This window comes from Phaseolus vulgaris, chromosome 5 (assembly GCF_000499845.2).
Source record: "Phaseolus vulgaris cultivar G19833 chromosome 5, P. vulgaris v2.0, whole genome shotgun sequence".
NCBI classification, from domain to species: Eukaryota; Viridiplantae; Streptophyta; class Magnoliopsida; order Fabales; family Fabaceae; genus Phaseolus; species Phaseolus vulgaris.
Window position 1 is genome coordinate 31,172,876 of NC_023755.2, and position 18,243 is coordinate 31,191,118.

Below are 18,243 nucleotides of genomic sequence, written 5' to 3' on the forward strand. Positions count from 1 at the left end.
GTATCTCTATATTTGCATGATATGTTTGTTTCAATTATTAATGAGTTGAATTTCTTGTTGGAGTAAACAAGTTCAATTTCACTTATATGTGTTGGATCTTGATTTGGCTTCTCAACTTGAAAAACCTATTGTTATTACTGATGCAGTAACAATGAAGAGAAAGTCCATTCTAAGACTTAGAAAAGGTCAAACAAACTTGCCTAATGTTTATGTGAATGAACATAAGTAATATTAGGTTTGCTCTTCCAAAAGCACAAAAATATAGGGCTCTCAGATTTGTTGATTATATTATTCTTTTCCTTATGAAACATAGACACTGACATGTTTGTATTATCCTTCAGATCATCAACACATTTTTATTGTATCAAGATGGTCTTCATCTTAATTCTTCGTAATCCAAAGTCGTTCTCCCAAAAAAGTTCTCGATGTCAAACTTATTGGTCATATTTTCAACTTCTTTGACTTTCTTTTTCTTTTTCCCACAGATAATGTAAATTATTGATTTCTTAACAATAATATATAAGACAATACAAGAATAAAATTGAAAGAAATGACTCATATTAGCATTGAAAAAATTTATGTAAAGAGTCTAACATATTCAAATATTGAATATATTATATAATGGTCTGAAATATAAAAGGTGACAGAAAATATTTAAAACAACTAAACTCTAGTAAAATATCTTTTACGTTATTTCATCATATCGTCTTATAGATTTGTTTGTTAATCACGAGATATATATAGAGTAAATCATCATCACTTTTCCTTTATTAAAGTCCCTTTATTAGTAAATAAAGAAGAAAATCTCGAAGAACACTTGTCATGATGAATGTTATGAGATGGTGACTCATAAGCATTACATATTTATTGAATTGAAAAACTAGAAAGACGTGATGTGATCAATGATAGTGCTAGGACTAATTTGTATCATGGGAAAAGATGGCAAGCGATGATGGTGGGAAAAGGGTGTGAAGTTAATATCCAACCCCTCAAATGTCATAAAGGAATTCTTGAAACAGCTTCATATGGTGAGGTGGTAGAGCCATTTTCAAATACAAGCTGCCATCATTTGTTGAGCTTGGAATTATGATTGCTAGCCCCTCGTATATAATCCAGCCAGGTCTCATGAAGATCGGTCTTCCCCAACCAAAGTCAGCATCATAGACTGGAAACTTAGCCCAGCTATTGATACCCACATTTGGACACCCAAAAGTATGTGCTCCAGGAACAAGAGCATTTAGATCAGGCTGTAGCTTCAGATAGTCAAGAGCTGATCTCAAATATTCGTTGTCCATTCTCGCTATTGCGTTGTGGATTTGATTTGCAGCATACCATGTAGGTTTTGACACGAGATCTCCTGCCAATGCTTTGGGAATGGTGGAGAAGATAGCATTGCCAAGGTAACCAGGAGGGAGGGGAGGTTGCAGCCGTGACCTTCCATTAATTGGAATATATAGTCTGGTTTCTTGGACTTCAGGAAGGCCTCTTGCTTTGCACACACTTCTCCATATATGAGCTGCCAACATCTCATAAGTGCTATAGTTTATTGTGTTGCCATCTTCTTTCGACTTGCCCTTCAGGATGTTGAGTTGGTCACGACTCAATTTTAAAATAGAGGAAACCACAGGTGTGGTGGTGGTGGTGATGGGTGGTGAGAGCTGGTATTCGTGGTGAGGAAAAGCTGGTTGGGGTGGTTCCCTGGCACGAAGTAAGTTCCTGTCAATAAATGGGGGAACAGAAATGGGGATGCCACGAGCCACATTGGACCATGAATTGATGAAGTGAACACCTGATTCTCCATCTGCTACATGGTGCACATTACCAACGCCTATTGAGACCCCTCCACATCTGAAATATGTTACCTGAATGCATGCAGTGCAGTGCAGCAAATAGTTAGTTTCATTTTATCCTTACAAAGAGAAAGAAAAGGAACGCACCTGTAACACCACTAACGGATATGTTTCAATCCCGGCAGAATAATCCACCGCGGGAATAAGGTTGCTGATCCGGTCGGTCATCATTGGTTGATGACGTCAGCAGAAGACAATCACGTGGACCACTCGCAGGGTGACACGTGGATCGGGTGACAGAGAGATCAGGGAGCAGATCACCTAGAGCGGTGATCGGAGGTCATCCAAGTGGCCACCAACAGACCAGTTGGCAGAGAAGTCAGGGGACAGATCACCCAGAACGGTGATCGGTGGTCAGTAACCAAGCGGTCACCAACAGATCAGTTCCCAGATGAACACCTGGGGGCAGGACGCGAGAAGCAACAGAGCACCGATCAGTCATCGAGTGCATGGTCATCGGGGTCTCGTGTTACACGCAGTTAAGCTGGGACAGAGGTTCCCAGCAAGAGCGTTACACACGGACCTCGCATGAACATGTCCTAGAGAATCGTGCATGAGAGTGGCCTGAGGGGGCTAGTAAACCGGTCAGTGATTGGTGACTCCCTCAACCCATTACGTGCATGACATCGTGAAGGGGGAATCGTTTGCGCAGAGAGCAATGCCTGGTGAGTGTGCCTAGACCAGCCACACCTGGCGTTCTCCTGAGAGTATGTGATTTACCCAGATGAAAGGAATGCGCTAAGTTACCCCGCAAGGGAATAACTTAGACACACACAGAGAAGCGCTAGAGCCCTTCAAGTAGTGACACGTGTGTGGTTAGTTGCATGCCTCCACGTGTCATCATCTAAGAGGGGCGCGGTCCAGACAAAGGTGCACTCCGTGCCGCTAAAGGTACAGACAAGCGCAGACGCTCACGTTTTACTGATTCTGGAGGTACGTTGCCACAGAAAAGCACAACAGGGTTCTGACACATGCCAAAGAGGCATAACAGAATTCTGTTAGGCGCAGGTACAGAGGGAGGCATAAAAGAGAATCAGAGTGAGATTCAGAGGGAGTTTTTTACACAATGTTTTTACACACATTGTTTTTCTAGTGATTATGTGATCTAACTTGAGCGTCGGAGCGCCACCGGCCGCAGAGGCACCACTGTGTGTTTTTCAGGTTCTCAAAGAGACTATCTGTGGAGCGGACTTGGAGGGCACGTGGTGTCAAGCTGGTGAGGAAGATCGTGATGAGGCAACGCTCTTGCGCTAAGTCAACCGGCAGGATCATTTGGCGCCCACCGTGGGGCACGTATAAAACGTGATTCCCAACCATAGTTTGTGTTGGTGGTGCTTCGAGTGTTTTCTGTTCAGCTGCTCGCTATCTCAGTCGACTCCTGGAGTTTTCACCGTTTGTTTGGAGTTCTTTGAGCTGCTGAGTTTGCTGCGGAAGGATGAGGACAACGCGCTCCAGTTCAGTTGCGCCATCAACCGACGAAGATGCTGTGTCCATGACGCAGGTGATGGACATGATGAGGACGCTGCAGGAGAACGTGGCTGCATCGCGTTCTGAGCAGGAAAGGATGCACGAGGCGCTGGTGGCCTCGCAAGCAAGGAACGAAGAGCTCAACAGGATCAACGAAAAGCTGCGCAAAGCCCTTCAGGAGCGGGAGGAGCGTGCGGCAGGGGACAGATCCGCACCCCCATCCCCACCACGCAGCTTTCCTATGCCGTTTTCCCAAGAGATCATGGACTCAGTAGTCCCGGCTAGCACTGTAGCAGTGAAAGCGTTTTTCACTGGGGTGGAGGACCCTGAAGCCCATCTCACGGCGTTTCATACTCAGATGATGCTCTCAGGGGGCTCAGACGCGGTGTATTGTAAGGTGTTCATGAGCACCTTGAGCGGAACGGCGTTGGACTGGTTCGTCAGTATACCCACTGCCCATATTACCACGTTCCAACAGTTTTCCAAGATGTTTGTTGAGCAGTACATGGTGAACAAGGCGCCACCTCTAGTGTCTTACGACTTGTTTGATATAAGGCAGTACCAAGGGGAGTCCTTGAAGGATTTCTTGAACAGATTCGGGGCTCGGATAGTCCGTTTGCCAGGAAAGGATGAGGATATGTTCGTGCACGCCTTCAAAAAGGGTGTATTGCCTGGGCCCTTTAGTGAGTCGCTCATCAGGAGCCACCCAGCCACGTTCGCTGAAATCCGGCGACGTGCTGTGGCTCACATCGCCGCCGAGAGCGAGGTCACCGAGAAGAGAGGAAATGTAGCCCCAGCTAAACCGCGCACCCAAGCGAGGGTACAACCTCAGAGGGTGATGGAGGCGGCGGCGGGAAAGAGGGATCAAAGGACGCGTCACCCTTACGACCCTAAGAAAAATAAGAGCAAGGGGCCAGGGCGCCCCAGGGAAAGTAATCGCCCCCCGAGGTATGAGTTCGTGATGGGATTAGCTGATTTGATCGCCATCCCAAACATAGCTGCCAGGCTCAAAGTGCCTGAGAAGACGGCGGAGAAGATTTTGGGGCCAAAGCCAGACGCATGGTGCGAGTTCCACAAGAGCTTTGGCCACTCTATCAATTCGTGTTTGGCCCTGGGGCACCAGCTTGCCGAGCTGGTCAAATGTGGTTTCCTGAAGGATTACTTGCTAGAGAAGCAAGCGGACCAAGCATCAGGGTCTTAACCAGCGAGCAGCGGAGGGCAACAGCACGAGGTGCCTATCCACGGCGAGATCCACACCATAGCTGGCGGATTCTCCGGCGGGGGGTGCACAGCGTCGCAACGAAAAAGGTATGCGAGGTCGATAATGTCAGTGGAAGCCTTTGAGGATCACTCGCCCGATGTGGATATCACGTTCACCAAAGAGGACCGCAGGGACGTGGTGCCTCACGACAACGACCCTATTGTGATCTCGCTTGTCACGGCGGGAAGGACCGTCCACCGGGTGCTGGTCGACCAAGGAAGCTCAGCAGACGTGATGTTTTGGCCAACCTTTGAGAAGTTACAACTGTCCCCTGATCAGCTAAGACCATATGGGGGCTGCTTGTACGGTTTTGTCGGCGACCAAGTGGAGGTGAGGGGGTATATCGAGCTGAGGACGACCTTCACCGACGGCTTGGCCTCACGAACGGAGAAGGTCAGGTACCTTGTTGTAAACGCCCCATCAGCATACAACATACTGCTGGGGAGGCCAACGCTCAACAGAACAGGAGTTGTGCCTTCGACAAGGCACATGAAGGTCAAGCTGCCGTCTATGGAGGGTATGATCATCACTATCTGCTCCGACCAGAAGGAGGCAAAGAAGTGTTACGAAAACAACCTCAAGAACAAGAGTTATGTGTGCCACGTGACCACAACGCCTCCCCCTGGGGTGGAGCCGGAGCGCAAACCCCGACGAGCTTCGGATACGGCGTTAGAAGTAGCCGCCGAGCGCGATGCGCCGATGGGGAATGTAGAGGCGAGGTCGGAGAGAAACTGCTCGGAGACCGCCAGAGAAACCGGTATCGCGAGGGCGCTGATTGCCAGCGAGAGGAAACCTCAGCCAATAGAGGAATGACTCGAGAAGGAGATCAGTGGGAAGGTGTTTAAGCTGGGAAGGACCCTGGATAGCAAAACGCAAGACCAGATCGCCGAGGTAATAAGTAGACATTTGGATGCGTTTGCGTGGGCTGCTTCAGATATGCCGGGGATCGACCCCGATTTCTTATGCCATCGTTTGGCAATGGACCCCCAAGTCCGGCCTATCCGCCAAAGAAGAAGAAAATTCAATGAGGAGAAGAGGCAAGCGATCAAAGAAGAGACACGGAAACTACTTGCAGCGGGCCACATCAGGGAAATCCAATATCCAGAATGGCTCGCTAACGTCGTCCTAGTCAAGAAGAGCAGCGGAAAATGGTGGATGTGCGTCGACTTTACAGACTTGAACAAGGCCTGCCCGTAGGACTCTTACCCTTTGCCAAGCATTGACGCCCTAGTAGACAGTGCATCAGGGTGCAAGCTGCTCAGTTTCCTGGATGCCTTTTCGGGATACAACCAAATCAAAATGCACCCCATGGACGAAGAGAAGACCGCCTTCATGACGGAAAGATCGTGTTATTGCTACAAGGTGATGCCCTTCGGGTTGAAGAATGCAGGGGTCACGTACCAAAGGCTGATGGACAAGGTGCTCGCGCCCATGCTCGGAAGGAATGTGCAGGGAAATTTCTGGGGTTTCTTCTGTCAGAGAGGGGAATTGAGGCTAACCCCGAGAAGTGCGCCGCCATTTTGGCAATGAGGAGCCCCGCCAATGTGAAGGAGGTGCAGCAACTCACGGGGCGAATGGCCGCCCTGTCTCAATTCGTATCGGCAAGCGGAGAGAAGGGCCACCCATACTTCCAATGTTTGAAGAGAAACAACAGATTTGTTTGGACAAAGGAGTGTGAGGAGGCCTTCGTAAAGCTCAAGGAATATTTGGCGAGCCCTCCAGTTCTGTGCAAGCCCCAAGACATAACACCCCTCAGGCTGTACTTTGCCATAACTGAAAGGGCGATCAGCGCAGTGCTAGTGCAGGATCAGGACCAGACCCAAAGGCCTATATATTTCGTTAGCAAGGTGCTGCAAGGCCCGGAGGTAAGGTACCAGGCCCTAGAAAAGGCAGCATTAGCGGTTGTATTCTCGGCGAGGAGATTGCGCCATTACTTCCAGAGCTTCACGGTACTGGTGACGACTGATCTGCCGATCCAGAAGGTTTTGAAGAAGCCCGATGTGGCTGGAAGGATGGTGAAGTGGGCGGTCGAGCTTTCGGAGTTCGACATCAAGTATGAGCCCCGGGGATCGATCAAAGGGCAAGTCTTCGCCGATTTCGTGGTCGAGTTGTCCTCAGAAGTGGCACAAAACGCCAAGGGTGACTTTCGCTGGGTACTCTCTGTTGATGGGTCGTCCAACCAGCTGGGCAGCGGGGCTGGGGTCATCTTGGAGGGGCCCAACGGAGTGTTGATAGAGCAGTCATTAAGGTTCGCTTTCAAAGCAAGCAACAACCAAACAGAGTATGAGGCTTTGATCGCTGGAATCTTGATGGCTAAGGAAATGGGGGCGAGAGTGCTGATGGCCAAGAGCGACTCGCTGTTGGTCACGGGACAAGTAACTGGCGAGTTCCAAGCCAAGGACCCGCAGATGGCAGCCTACTTGGAGTACGTGCAGGAGCTGAGAAGATCTTTCGCTTCATTTGAAATGGTGCACGTGCCAAGAGAACAGAATGCCCGAGCTGACTTGCTAGCCAAGCTCGCCAGTTCGGGCAAGGGGGGTAGGCAGAGGACTGTCATTCAAGAAACTCTGAAAGCGCCTCGAGCATTCGTGGCAGACCACCAAGTTTTCCATGTTTGCAGATCAATGGGAAGACCGGCGATAAGCCATAGATCCCTAACACAAGAAACTCTGAGGGCGCCGAGGGTCAGAGCGCGCCCGGTAGAAGAAGGAGCAAGATCGATGCAGATTTGCGCTGTCCACGAGCCAGACACGTGGATAACGCCTTACCAACGTTATTTAGTGGATGGTGTGCTTCCAGTTGACTCAACTGAGGCCAGAAAAATAAAGAAGAGCTCCAGCAAGTTTACCCTTATTGACGGCGAGCTGTACAGGTTTGGATTCACGCACCCCCTTCTTGTATGCATACACGGAGAGAAGTGCACGAGGATTATGGCTGAGCTCCATGAGGGAATTTGCGGGAGCCACATTGGAGGTCGATCGCTGGCGACAAGGACTATTCGTGCAGGCTATTACTGGCCCACGATGAGAGAAGATTGCAAGAGATACGCCCAGCGTTGCAAGCAATGCCAGCAGCACACCGATTGGCACAAGGCACCCCTAGAAGAGCTGAAGTCGATTTACAGCCCATGGCCGTTCCATACTTGGGGAATTGACATTCTGGGACCCTTCCCATTGGCGATCAGGCAGATGAAGTACTTGGTGGTGGCGATCGAATACTTCACCAAGTGGATCGAAGCGGAGCCAGTGGCCCAGATCACCGCACACAAGATCGAGAGCTTTGTATGGAAGAACATAGTGTGCCGGTTTGGTGTGCCTAAACGCTTGGTGTCAGACAATGGGACTCAGTTTGCAAGTCACCTCTTGAAAAAGCTGTGCGAAAAGGTGGGGATACAACAGGTGTTTGCATCTGTCGAACACCCACAGACGAATGGCCAAGTGGAGTCTGCCAATCGGGTGTTGCTGAGAGGTTTAAAGAGAAGATTAGAGAAAGCTAAGGGATCGTGGGCTGAAGAGGTACCCCGCATAGTTTGGGCATACCATACCACTGAGCAGTCAGGAACCCACGAGACCCCCTTCAGTTTGGTTTATGGATGTGATGCGATGATTCCAGTCGAAATCCAGGAAAGCTCGCCAAGATTCCAGAACTTCGTGGCGGAAGACTCGAACGAAGAAAGAAGAATGAATCTGGATTTGCTGGATGAGGTCAGGAAGGAGGCGAGAGTGAAAGCCGAAGCGGTAAAGAGAAGAGTTGAGCGAAGGTACAACTCTAAGGTAACGTCAAGGCAGTTTAAAAGCGGCGATCTGGTGATGAGGAAGGCCCATCAGTATGAGATGCAGAACAAGTTATCGCCCAAGTGGACAGGACCGTTCAGAATAACCGAGGCGCTCGGGAATAGCGCCTACCGCTTGGAGACGTTAGAAGGAGGGGCGATTCCTCGCACTTGGAACGCAACACATCTCAAGTCGTATTACAGTTAAAGCCTTGTAAGTAAAGACGAATATGAAGAGATTCGAATAGTTTCTGTTAAAACAATTTCAAGGGGGCACTCTTTTTTCCCTAAGGAGGGTTTTTAATGAGGCCACCCAATAAAGAAGAGTTTTTCAAAGTTTAAAGCTTCTATGTTTGCATGCTTATGGCTTCGAGAGTTTTAGGAAAAAGGCCTTATTACTAGTATGTGATCTAGGGCAACAGTAAAATCGTATTGCATGCTCTCAGTTAAAAGTTTTAAAGTCCCCATCGCTTTTCGGCGATCGGCGGCACAGTTAAAGTTGTAAAGTCCTCATCGTCTTTCGGCGATCGGAGGCACCAGCAATGATCAAAAGACCTCTCTGCACCAGCAGATAGAGGCAAGATTAAAAGTCCTCAATGCGTCCAGGGAAGAGGAGATGTAACCCCTAGGCAAAGTAGAGGCACCAGATAAAGTCCTCCTCGACTTTGTGCGAGTGCAGGCGAGATCAGATTAAAAGACCTCTCTGCACCAGCAGATAGAGGCAAGATTAAAAGTCCTCAGTGCATCCAGGGAAGAGGAGATGTAAATCCTGGGCAAAGTAGAGGCACCAGATAAAGTCCTTCTCGCCGTTGAGCGAGTTCAGGCCAGATAAAGTCCTTCTCGCCGTTGAGCGAGTTCAGGCAAAATGAGCTGAAAGGTCAGGGGTGTTTGTGACCTTAAAGGGAAGGAAAATGCCTTTCCCCCTTTAAGTGAAACATCAATGTTGACCCAGTAAGACCAGATCATTGTTCTGAAACTCAGGGAGGTAGAGAAGGATCCGAAAGGCGCCTCTATCCCCAGATGAGGGAACAATGATCAGGTCAGGGAAAAGAAGAAAGGTAACATCGCCAGAACCTTGCGGCGTGAAAGTTGAGACAGTGAAGGGCTTGTGCGGCGAGTACCAGATTCGAAGAGTTCCGGGCGATGACAGAAGTAAGGGGAATTTCACTTGGCAGATCAGGTAAACTGTATCTTAATACTAGTTTGAGTCAAAACCTGCTGCCTAGTAAGTGATTTTATGTTAGGGTTTGTTGCCTTAAGTTCACAAGTTTTATTGAACGTCATCGCCGAAGAATTGATAGTTGCTCAAGTTTACTTTGAGTTAACAGTTTGCCAAGTTTGTTATAAGGTTAAACAACTTGCTCGAGTTAAAAGCGGTACATGGAGGGTCAAGTTCAAGTATTGCTGAGTTCACGCAGTTGAGCAAGTTTCGCCAAACAAGGTATCACCTCTGACTATCGATGCCCTCTGTGCGCTTAGCGCTAGAGCGATGGAGAAGCAAAGTGAAGTACAAAGAACGGTGACTGATGAGTTGTTGGTGGGTACGCTGCCCGAAGAACGATGACTGATGAGTTGTTGGTGGGTACGCTGCTTGAGGAACGATGACTGATCAGTCTTGCCTTGTCGGAGGAAACTTTTCCAAACAAATTCCTACACAACAAGCTAGCAGACAGGCTATGCCTTGTCATTCATCCAGTACAAAGCAGTGCACAAGAACTGTTAAGGACGAAGCTAAGGGAGTAGTTAGTCGCGATCAAAGTAGAGGCCAAGATCAAAGAAGGCAGATCGCGCTAAGCCTAAGCTGGTTAACAGTTAGTCGTGTGCAAAGAGAAAGACAAAGCTTAAGAAAAATGCGGAGAGAAAGATATGCGTCTGAAACTGGTATATATTAAGCGACAAAGTTTATACAAGTTCAACTACAACGAATTGTGCAGAAGTGCAAAATTACAAAGAAAAAGAGAGAAAAAGCTCAAGGAGGAGGGATGAGCTTTCCATCTACCACTTCGTGATAAATGTTGAACTGTGAGAGGTCCAAGTCCGGGAGAACGCATTGGATCTGCTCGAGCGCCAGCTCGAATCCGTCAGCAAGGGCGTCAGCACCCACATTCATAAGGTCGGCGTTCTCATCCTCCAATTTTTGCTTTGAGGCCTCCGCAGCATTTTTCTCGGTGGTAAGGGCAGCAAGGGAAGAGGCAGCTTCTTCCAATTGGCCCTTTGCCTCAGACAGCTTGCTCACCACCTCCTCAAGCTTCTTCTCCCCAGTAGCGGTCGCTTCCCTGGTAGACTCGAGCTCCCCCACTAGTTGTGAGTTCAGTTGGCGTAGGGAGGAGGTCTCGGCCCGCAGTTGCGCCACCTCGCAGTCCAGGGAGTTGACAGCTTGCCCCATCAAGATCTCAGTCTTGATGGTCTCTTGGACTTGCGCGAAGTACACTCCCCTGGACTTTTCCACCATACCCCTCATCATGGCTATGGACCCTTGGGCAGCTTCGAAGTCACTTTGCAGTGACGCCTTGTCATGCTCAAGCTCCTTTACCCTCTTCTCCAGGGCTAGCACTATCTGCTTCACCAGGTGCATGTCCACCTCCTCCCCGGTCCACTCGATGAGCTCCCGGCTGCGAATGAGCTGTCGAACCAGAGCAATGACTCGGCTGAAGTTCTCATTACTTGTTCCAGAGCCGCTTGGTCGAGAGCTGGCCTCGCCACCTTCAGCGGTAGCAGCGGAGGTTGGCAGTGGTGGTGGCGACACGAGAGGTCCCGGGAGATCCCCCGAGCAAGCAGAATCGCCCCCAGCAGGTGGAGTGGATTGACCAAGTGGTTGGCCTGCTGGGGGAGGAGATGGCGATCGAGGAGTTGGGGATGGCAGTTGTTGGGGAGAGGGAAGGCATGTTGGCACTGGGGCAGGTTGAATAGAAGGAGGCGAGGGTGAACCTTCCTCTATCTCCACTACCTCAATCTCCCCGGGCTGAAGAGATGAAGCCCCCCCAACCGCTGGAAGTGTCCTCTTGCGGTGTATGAGAGGAGAGTCAGAGCTCTCCTCTTTGGTTGAGGGAGCAGGAGCAGCAGCAGCAGCAGCAGATGAAGGGAAGGCCTTCACCAGCTTCCTTCTTTTCCTTCCTGGCTCAGGGCCTTCAGCTGGCGCGACCGAGAGAGGAGGAGCTGCAATAGGATCGGTGGTGGAAGAAGAGGAAAAAGAAGTTTGGCAAGCTCCAGCAAAGCTTTCCTCCTATCCTTCCCTGACATCGTATCTACATCGAAGGGAAAAAGAAGAGTTAGATGGCCTAGTTATGCAAGTGAGTCAAAATGTATGCAAACATGCATGAGAATGTGCAAGTATCCTAAGAGGTGACAGAAGAAGAGCTACCTATGTATTTTTTCAAAGCCAACACATCAAACTCATGTTTGATGAGGAGAGCAGAGTTGTACTTGGCCCCCAGGAACAGCCCACATAGCTCGCGCTCGTAGGGGGCCATGGCTTTGAGGTCCCGGGGTTTCTTGAATTCAACCACAGGAACCCAGTAGAGGGGGCACCCCTCGAGCAATGTTGGACTTTGCAGGGTGGCAGATATCATGTAGAACCTGCCTTTCCAATCTTTGAAGGATTGCTAATACAGGCCCAAGAGCACCCGTCCAGCAACCCCATTCAGACTAACCCAGGACCTGTCCCCAGGGTTCTTCGCCTCGAAGAAGTAGAGGAACACATCCACGGAGGCGTTATGCCCGAAGTAATTGCAGAAAATTTCAAATGCCCGGATGAAGGCCCAGGCATTTGGATGGAGTTGGCAGGGTGCGACGTTCAGCTCCATCATCAGCTCCTTCTCGAAAAAGGTGAAGGGTAGGCGTAGCTTCAACCTTTTGAAGATGGCGGAGTAGACGAAGATGAAGGGCACCCCATTGGTGGCCCTATCGTCCGCACAGATGGGCATCCCTCGAGGAGGAATGCAGACGCGGATGTTGAAGTCGTTTTCCCGATCGATGGCGCAAGAGGGCTCATCCGGGTCGCTGCTCAGGAGGGATTTTAGGTGCCCTTGCGGCAGCAAGGTAGAGGTTTCGGCGAGCAACGCCAGGGGAGCCCAGTCATAGACCCTGGCGTTGTCATGGTAGGAGGTTGCAACGGGTGGTGGTGGAGATGGAGCACTTGCGGAAGGCTGTGCACCAGAAGACGAGGCGATGATTCGAGCGGTCTGTTTCAAGCGAGCCATTGATAGATAGCTGCAGTGGGGGAAAAGCGAAAAGTCAGAATGAATGGAAGGGGAGGGAATGATGAATGGTTCGGTGAAAAACAGAGGAAGGGAAGGAGAAAGAAGGGTCCAGGCGGAAAGAGGAAGAGGGAGAAGCAGAGAGCGGAGTGAAGAATGCTAGGGGAAGATGGATGCATGATGATGAAAGGGGCGAATGCAATCGATGAAAGGAACCTAAATGGACCAAGAAAGAAGAAAAACCATACCTTTGAATGATCGCGAAAGTTCTGAAGGTAGAAAGCTAGAAGAAAGATGGAAGCGCAGAGAGGGGATTCGCAGAGAGTTTGGGAGTTGATTGAAGAAGATGAAGAAACAGTAAAGGCGCGCGCCTATTTGAAAAGAAGGGAAGCGCTAGCGACACTCCACGTTGACCGTTGATGCGCCCACGTGTCGCGAGATTAAGGGAGGTAGTCGTAACATTAAAGGGCAGCACGTGAGGTAGCACGTCATGTGGGCCCACTTGCCACGTGGACCGAAGGCGCGACCACTTAGTCTCTTCGCTGAGAACGAGTTCACAGCTCGAGACTGAGGGGCTTGTGATCCGGTCGGTCATCGGTGGTTGATGATGTCAGCAGAAGACAATCACGTGGACCACTCGCAGGGTGACACGTGGATCGGGTGACAGAGAGATCAGGGAGCAGATCACCTAGAGCGGTGATCGGAGGTCATCCAAGTGGCCACCGACAGACCAGTTGGCAGAGAAGTCAGGGGACAGATCACCCAGAACGGTGATCGGTGGTCAGTAACCAAGCGGGTCACCGACAGATCAGTTCCCAGATGAACACCTGGGAGCAGAACGCGAGAAGCAACAGAGCACCGATCAATCATCGAGTGCATGGTCATCGGGGTCTCGTGTTACACGCAGTTAAGCTGGGACAGAGGTTCCCAGCAAGAGCGTTACACACAGACCTCGCATGAACATGTCTCAGAGAATCGTGCATGAGAGTGGCCTGAGGGGGCTAGTAAACCGGTCAGTGATTGGTGACTCCCTCAACCCATTACGTGCATGACATCGTGAAGGGGGAATCGTTTGCGCAGAGAGCAATGCCTGGTGAGTGTGCCTAGACCAGCCACACCTGGCGTTCTCCTGAGAGTATGCGATTTACCCAGATGAAAGGAATGCGCTAAGTTACCCCGCAAGGGAATAACTTAGACACGCAGAGAGAAGCGCTAGAGCCCTTCAAGTAGTGACACGTGTGTGGTTAGTTGCATGCCTCCACATGTCATCATCTAAGAGGGGCGCGGTCCAGACAAAGGTGCACTCCGTGCCGCTAAAGGTACAGACAAGCGCAGACACGCGCAGACGCTCACGTTTTACTGATTCTGGAGGTACGTTGCCACAGAAAAGCACAACAGGGTTCTGACACATGCCAGAGAGGCATAACAGAATTCTGTTAGGCGCAGGTACAGAGGGAGGCATAAAAGAGAATCAGAGTGAGATTCAGAGGGAGTTTTTTACACGCTATTTTTACACACATTGTTTTTCTAGTGATTATGTGATCTAACTTGAGCGTCGGAGCGCCACCGGCCGCAGAGGCGCCACTGTGTGTTTTTCAGGTTCTCAGAGAGGCTATCTGTGGAGCGGACTTGGAGGGCACGTGGTGTCAAGCTGGTGAGGAAGATCGTGACGAGGCAACGCTCTTGCGCTAAGTCAACTGGCAGGATCAGTTGCTATGGTTAAGGTTGTGAGTGAAGTGGTCCATGGCAACGGTGGCATGAGCCTCAACGAAAAGTACACCCTGCCCGTCACAATAAATCTCCATGCGGTGGTCGTCACCGTGGCGGAGGCGGCCGGCCATTGGGTAGAAAAGGACGAGGGTCTTACTTAGGGCTTCTTTCAAAATGTTGGGATGGAAGAAATTAGAAGTCCCGTTTGAGTTGTAGAAATAGAGGGTGGGAATGTGGTAATTCCCCGCCAGCAAATCCAGGTCTGAGTTCCACAACACCTTCCGCGGGGTAGCCTTTGCGGGTTGCACCATTATGGACTCCTTCACACTAATCGTCATAATCTCTGCTTACAACTAGGGATAGACGTTGTGTTAAGGGTTGCTTTTATTTATAAAGATTATCCTTGTTTTTTATAAGGGTTGATGTATCCTCGCCAACAAATCCATGTTTGACATCCACAACACCTTCCGCGGGGTAGCCATTGCGGGTTGCACCATTATCAACTCCTTCACACTACTCGTCATCAATCTCTGCTTACAACCTACAGGCATGTATCCATAATGTCCCTATATATCTAACCTAATTCAATTAATGCTCTCACCATTTCTACTCAACTAACTTCCTCCAATACGTAGTACTACTTTTTATTATTCGTGATCTCTGTTATAGCACGTTTGTAATTTGTTTTAAGTTATCTTCTTATTTAGTAAGGAACAGTTGAAATCTACCATAAGTAAAATTGTAACCCAACTTAAAAAAAAACTAGCAATCACACCTGAAATCAGAAATTTTTATAAATTTTCTCTTTAATTATTTTTTATTTTCTACTCTTTTTTTCCTTGTGTTTTGTAACCGGGTGAATAGTGTTGGTTACCAAATGAATTTGAGAAAGGATGAATTGTTTGGATCTATTTGTTACCAAAGAAATCGGAATGCGGATATGCAAAGAAACTGTGGGGGAGTGTCTCACTGGTGAATAAAGAAAGGAAGAAAAAGTCTTCTTTCGTTAATGTTTTCTGCACATTTATTTTCCTTTTCACTCTTAAAAAGTTATCTAGCACACGGACACTCATGTGACACGGACACAAAAATACGTATATCTGAAATGTAGGATACGGGGACACAAATCTATATATTATATAATTATGAATTATATAAATTGACAATAAAGATTTATGTGCACAAGTATGTTCGAGATTATTTTTTGGAGCAGAAAAATATTTTTCATGACTGGTTTAAAAAGATTTGTTTCTTAAGTTTATAATCATAATAAAAATTTATACAATAAATTTGAACTTTTAGAAAATTAATGTATTTTTTCTTTTTAAAATTGTATTAGAATCGTACTATAATTTTCAGAAATCCAACAAATACTTTTTAAATTTGACACTTTACGGATACGTGTCCTACAAGTGTCATACAAGTGTCGGTGTCCGATATGAGTATCCTACACTGACACACCATTTAAGAGAAGTGTCTGAACTTCATAACTTAAAAGGTTTGTGTTAAATTACCATCTTATCTTTTCTCTAGACAAGTAGAATTTTCTTTTCACTCTTTTTAACACGATTTACTTTTACTATTATAACATTAATTATAGTCTCATATATAGGTGATTGTTGGGCCCATTATCAAGATATCATAAACTCTTACCCCATTTCATTATTGAGTGTTAGAAATATAGTTGGCAGCTCACCTACTTCTATATTACCTCATGTCGGTGTCCTCAACTCCTTCTTTCTAATGAATGTCTTCGTTCTCTCATAAGTGTCTTCCTTGCAAACTTCAAATGGTATTGGTAAAAGGTATTTCGACGTTTAAATAAGATCTGTATTCAGTGCTGGATATACTATTAAGGCATTATGATGACGTATCTTTTTCTCGAAATCTATGATTACTTATATGATTATCATGAACCCTTTGTTATTAGGCCAAAGTAACATTTTGGATTACAATTAAGAGTGTATTACCTAATGTCTAATCATTGTTTGAAGCGGTCAATCTACTATTGGAATTTATAAATTTCATCATATTGGTCGACACAAACAAGGTATTAAGAGTTGCATCTAAACAGTCCCATATCGAAACAGGAAAAAAAACAAATTAATAGACATGGCCAAACATTCACAAATTAATATACTCATTCCTTCTCAATATAGATGGATTTTAAAAGTATCTCTTCTCTATATAGCCGCATTTGATTAGCACGCACTTGTAAATCGAAGAGATAAGAATGCGACTATATAACCGCACTTGTAAATACCATTTATAAGTGAGGATATTTCTTATAGCCGCACTTGTATATGCCAAAACATTAAAAAAAATTCAAAAAATTTAAAACACCGCCAATATTGTGTGAAGGCAATGTTGATGAAGAGTGGCATGGGAGCGCCAGCAACGACAACGACAGCGTAAGTGGCGACGGACAGGGAAGCAGCGACGGAGCAAACCAAAAACCCACAAAGGCAATGAAAGAGTACTGACCAATGCAAGAAACCAAACAATGTAAGAAAAACGAAAAAATTTATACATGAAGAGTGGCATGGGAGCGCCAGCAACGACGGTGGCGAATAGGGAAGCAACGACGGAGCAACGAATGTCAGTCAATAAAATAGTGTTTCGAGACCACCAATGCAAGGAAAAAAACATATATAAGAAAAACGAAAACATTTATGCATATATTTGTGAAGATGAAGAGGAAGAAAGAGAGCTCAAGAAACTTACATCAACACAAATGAAATGTAGGTGTAGCAGAAGGAGATGAACTCAGAGCGCAAACGCGAATCGAAAGCAAAGACGAGAAAGAAAGTATGAAATTGTGTGTGGCGCGCTTCAAAATTTAGGGTAATAAAGGATTTACGAATGCGACTAAAGGTAAAACTGCATTCGTAAATGAAAACGCTTTGATTTACAAGTGCGGCTATACCAATAGCCGCATTCGTAAATCAAGTGTTTTGTACAAGTGCGGTTATACAAATAATCGCATTCATAAATAAAAATAATTTCAAAAATACCACCGCGTTTTTTACGAAAGCGGATAGTACAAAAGCCGCACTAAATAAAGAGTACTTTTTCTTCTTTTTGCAAAAGTGTTTATTTTCCTTTTCACTCTTAAAAGGTTTGTTAAATTACCATTTTACCTTTTCTCTAGACAATTAGAATTTTCTTCTCTATCTTTTTACCACGATTTGCTTTTACAATTATAACACCAATTATTGTACTATTTTTATTCATCTTCTCTTTAAACTTTACAAAATTCTCATAGTCTCTCATATATATATATATATATATATATATATATATATGACTGTTGGATCCATTATCAAGATCTCATAAACTCTTACCCCATGTCATTATTAAGAGTTAGAAATATAGTTGGGAGTTCACCTACTATGTTACCCAATAAATTAGTCTCTTTTAATAAAGACTTAAAAATCCCCGGAGAAACGACCTCCTTTATGTATTTAAAATATCTAATAATTGATCTATCATTTTCCAACTCCATTAAAAGTAATATGAATGTTTACTGATGGTGAAATCCACTGCAAACAATTTTCTTTTCAAAAATCCTAATCATTATTTGACAACTATAATCTTCATAAAAAAAATCCATATTTAACCATTTTGAAATAATTAATCCAAAATAGTTGTTTTGGCTTTTTTATTTAAGTCACATAAGCATAACCTACTCCAGAATACACAGTTTGATATTTGAGGTATTTTTTAAAATAAATAAAAATGATTATATAGTGGTAGATAGGATTCGGATGATTTTAACTCAAACAAATCTTATCGAACAAGATTAATTAGAAAAACTAAAATATAAACCAAAAAAAAATATTTAACTATAAATAGAATGGATAAAACCAAGATACATCAAAACATACAGAGTTCTCTAGTTAGACGGATACTCGTCGCTTTTCCTGTATGAAATTATATGCACTAAATGACTTTTCAATCAGTAAAGTAAAATGAGTTTGCGAAATA

General features: G+C 46.4%; 3 protein-coding genes across 3 annotated transcripts; 1 reads left to right on the forward strand and 2 right to left on the reverse strand.

Moving 5' to 3' along the window:
* Positions 1-741: 741 nt before the first annotated feature.
* LOC137835423 (shikimate O-hydroxycinnamoyltransferase-like) lies at positions 742-2,311 on the reverse strand. Its single transcript, XM_068643923.1, has 2 exons — positions 1,938-2,311; positions 742-1,862 (listed from the first exon to the last, which is right to left on the reverse strand). The coding sequence occupies exons 1-2, from the start codon at positions 2,019-2,021 to the stop codon at positions 990-992; spliced, it is 957 nt and encodes a 318-aa protein (XP_068500024.1). The 5' UTR covers positions 2,022-2,311; the 3' UTR covers positions 742-989.
* Positions 2,312-3,558: 1,247 nt separating this feature from the next.
* LOC137834309 (uncharacterized) lies at positions 3,559-4,518 on the forward strand. Its single transcript, XM_068642368.1, has one exon. The coding sequence runs from the start codon at positions 3,559-3,561 to the stop codon at positions 4,516-4,518; it is 960 nt and encodes a 319-aa protein (XP_068498469.1).
* A 9,734-nt stretch (positions 4,519-14,252) lies between these two features.
* Positions 14,253-14,594, reverse strand: LOC137834310 (shikimate O-hydroxycinnamoyltransferase-like). The gene has a single exon (XM_068642369.1). It carries the CDS (start codon positions 14,592-14,594, stop codon positions 14,253-14,255), a length of 342 nt encoding a protein of 113 aa, XP_068498470.1.
* Positions 14,595-18,243: the final 3,649 nt, after the last annotated feature.